The sequence below is a fragment of the Arachis ipaensis genome, chromosome B09, assembly GCF_000816755.2.
Source record: "Arachis ipaensis cultivar K30076 chromosome B09, Araip1.1, whole genome shotgun sequence".
NCBI lineage: Eukaryota > Viridiplantae > Streptophyta > Magnoliopsida > Fabales > Fabaceae > Arachis > Arachis ipaensis.
In genome coordinates this window covers 6,489,608-6,490,750 of record NC_029793.2, presented here as the reverse complement: position 1 = coordinate 6,490,750, position 1,143 = coordinate 6,489,608, and the positions used below count along the sequence as shown (strand labels likewise).

At 36.3% G+C, this 1,143-nt stretch overlaps 1 protein-coding gene across 3 annotated transcripts in view; it reads left to right on the top strand.

The window, feature by feature from the left end:
* Window positions 353-1,143, top strand: part of LOC107617942 (serine/threonine protein phosphatase 2A 55 kDa regulatory subunit B beta isoform) — an 8,277-nt gene continuing 7,486 nt past the window's right edge. For all 3 annotated transcript variants that reach the window (XM_016319837.2, XM_016319836.2, XM_021112460.1), the window contains exon 1: window positions 353-923. In XM_016319837.2, coding sequence (XP_016175323.1) covers window positions 812-923 — 112 coding nt within the window. In that variant the 5' untranslated portion in view covers window positions 353-811. The remainder of the gene's footprint in view (window positions 924-1,143) is intronic.

Below are 1,143 nucleotides of genomic sequence, written 5' to 3'. Positions count from 1 at the left end.
AAACATAATTAAAATTTAATTTATAAATTTAACTTTTATGTATCATAAGAGTAAACTTTCTTTTATTCAACTACCTGATCGCATATTACTATATTCACAAAAAGGTTATTAAATCTTTAATTAAATTCATTCATTTGGATAATTATTTAAAGAAAATCTCTAACCTCACCCATGAGAACAACTCAAAGACATGACAGTCCATTGAGACGTGAGATGTCTCCACCAGCGCCACCCATCAATAAACTAGGCACTTCAGGAACCCACGTGACAGCCACGTGAGGATATCACAGACAAAGCAAAATATATTCATTTATTTATTTCTTAATTATCTACGTACGGAAAACCCCAAAAAGGAAAATTAAAAAAAAAACAAGAATCTATTATTGAGAGAGAGAGAGAGAGAGAGAGAGAAGTAGAGCAGAGAGAAAGAAGAAGAAAGTGAGCGTGTGTGTTGTTATTTACTTATTTTTGCTTTTGCATCTTCCAAATCCAAAAACAAAAGAACCGTTTGCTCTGTCATTTTAATTTTAATCCTTCTTCCCAAAAATATAAATAAATATCCCATTTTTCCTCATTTTATTTTATTCATTTTGGTATTTTACTTAATTATTATTTGAGGGGTGTTATTCCAATGGTGGAAGTGGAAATCTGAAAAGTTGAATCTTTTGGTTGATGTGTGTGTGTGTGTGTGTGATGAAACGATGATGATGATCCTTTGAGAGAGAAACAGAGAAAAGCTTTCGATGCGTGGCAATAGATAGTGAAGAGAATCTGCACCGTTGATTTCGTGTCTTTTGCGGGTGGTGGGGGAATGAACGGTGGTGATGATAAGGTTGCAGCTCCGGCGGGTCCACCGCAACCGCTGGAGTGGAAATTCTCGCAGGTGTTCGGCGAACGTGCGGCCGGTGAAGAAGTTCAGGAAGGTAAATATTGATTCAATTTTATTAATCGATTGGTAGATTGGGGGTTCGGTTGATACGGTGTCGTTTTTGTTTCGGATCCAATTGTTTTGTGTTGTTGGGATTAGGGCTTGGTTTCTGTGCGTTCGATCCGATAAATGGAACGTGTTTCATTTCCTTTTATCTATGTGTGATTGTGAGGTTGTTCAATTTGGGAAGTAAAGTTAGTGTTTTTGAGTTTGTG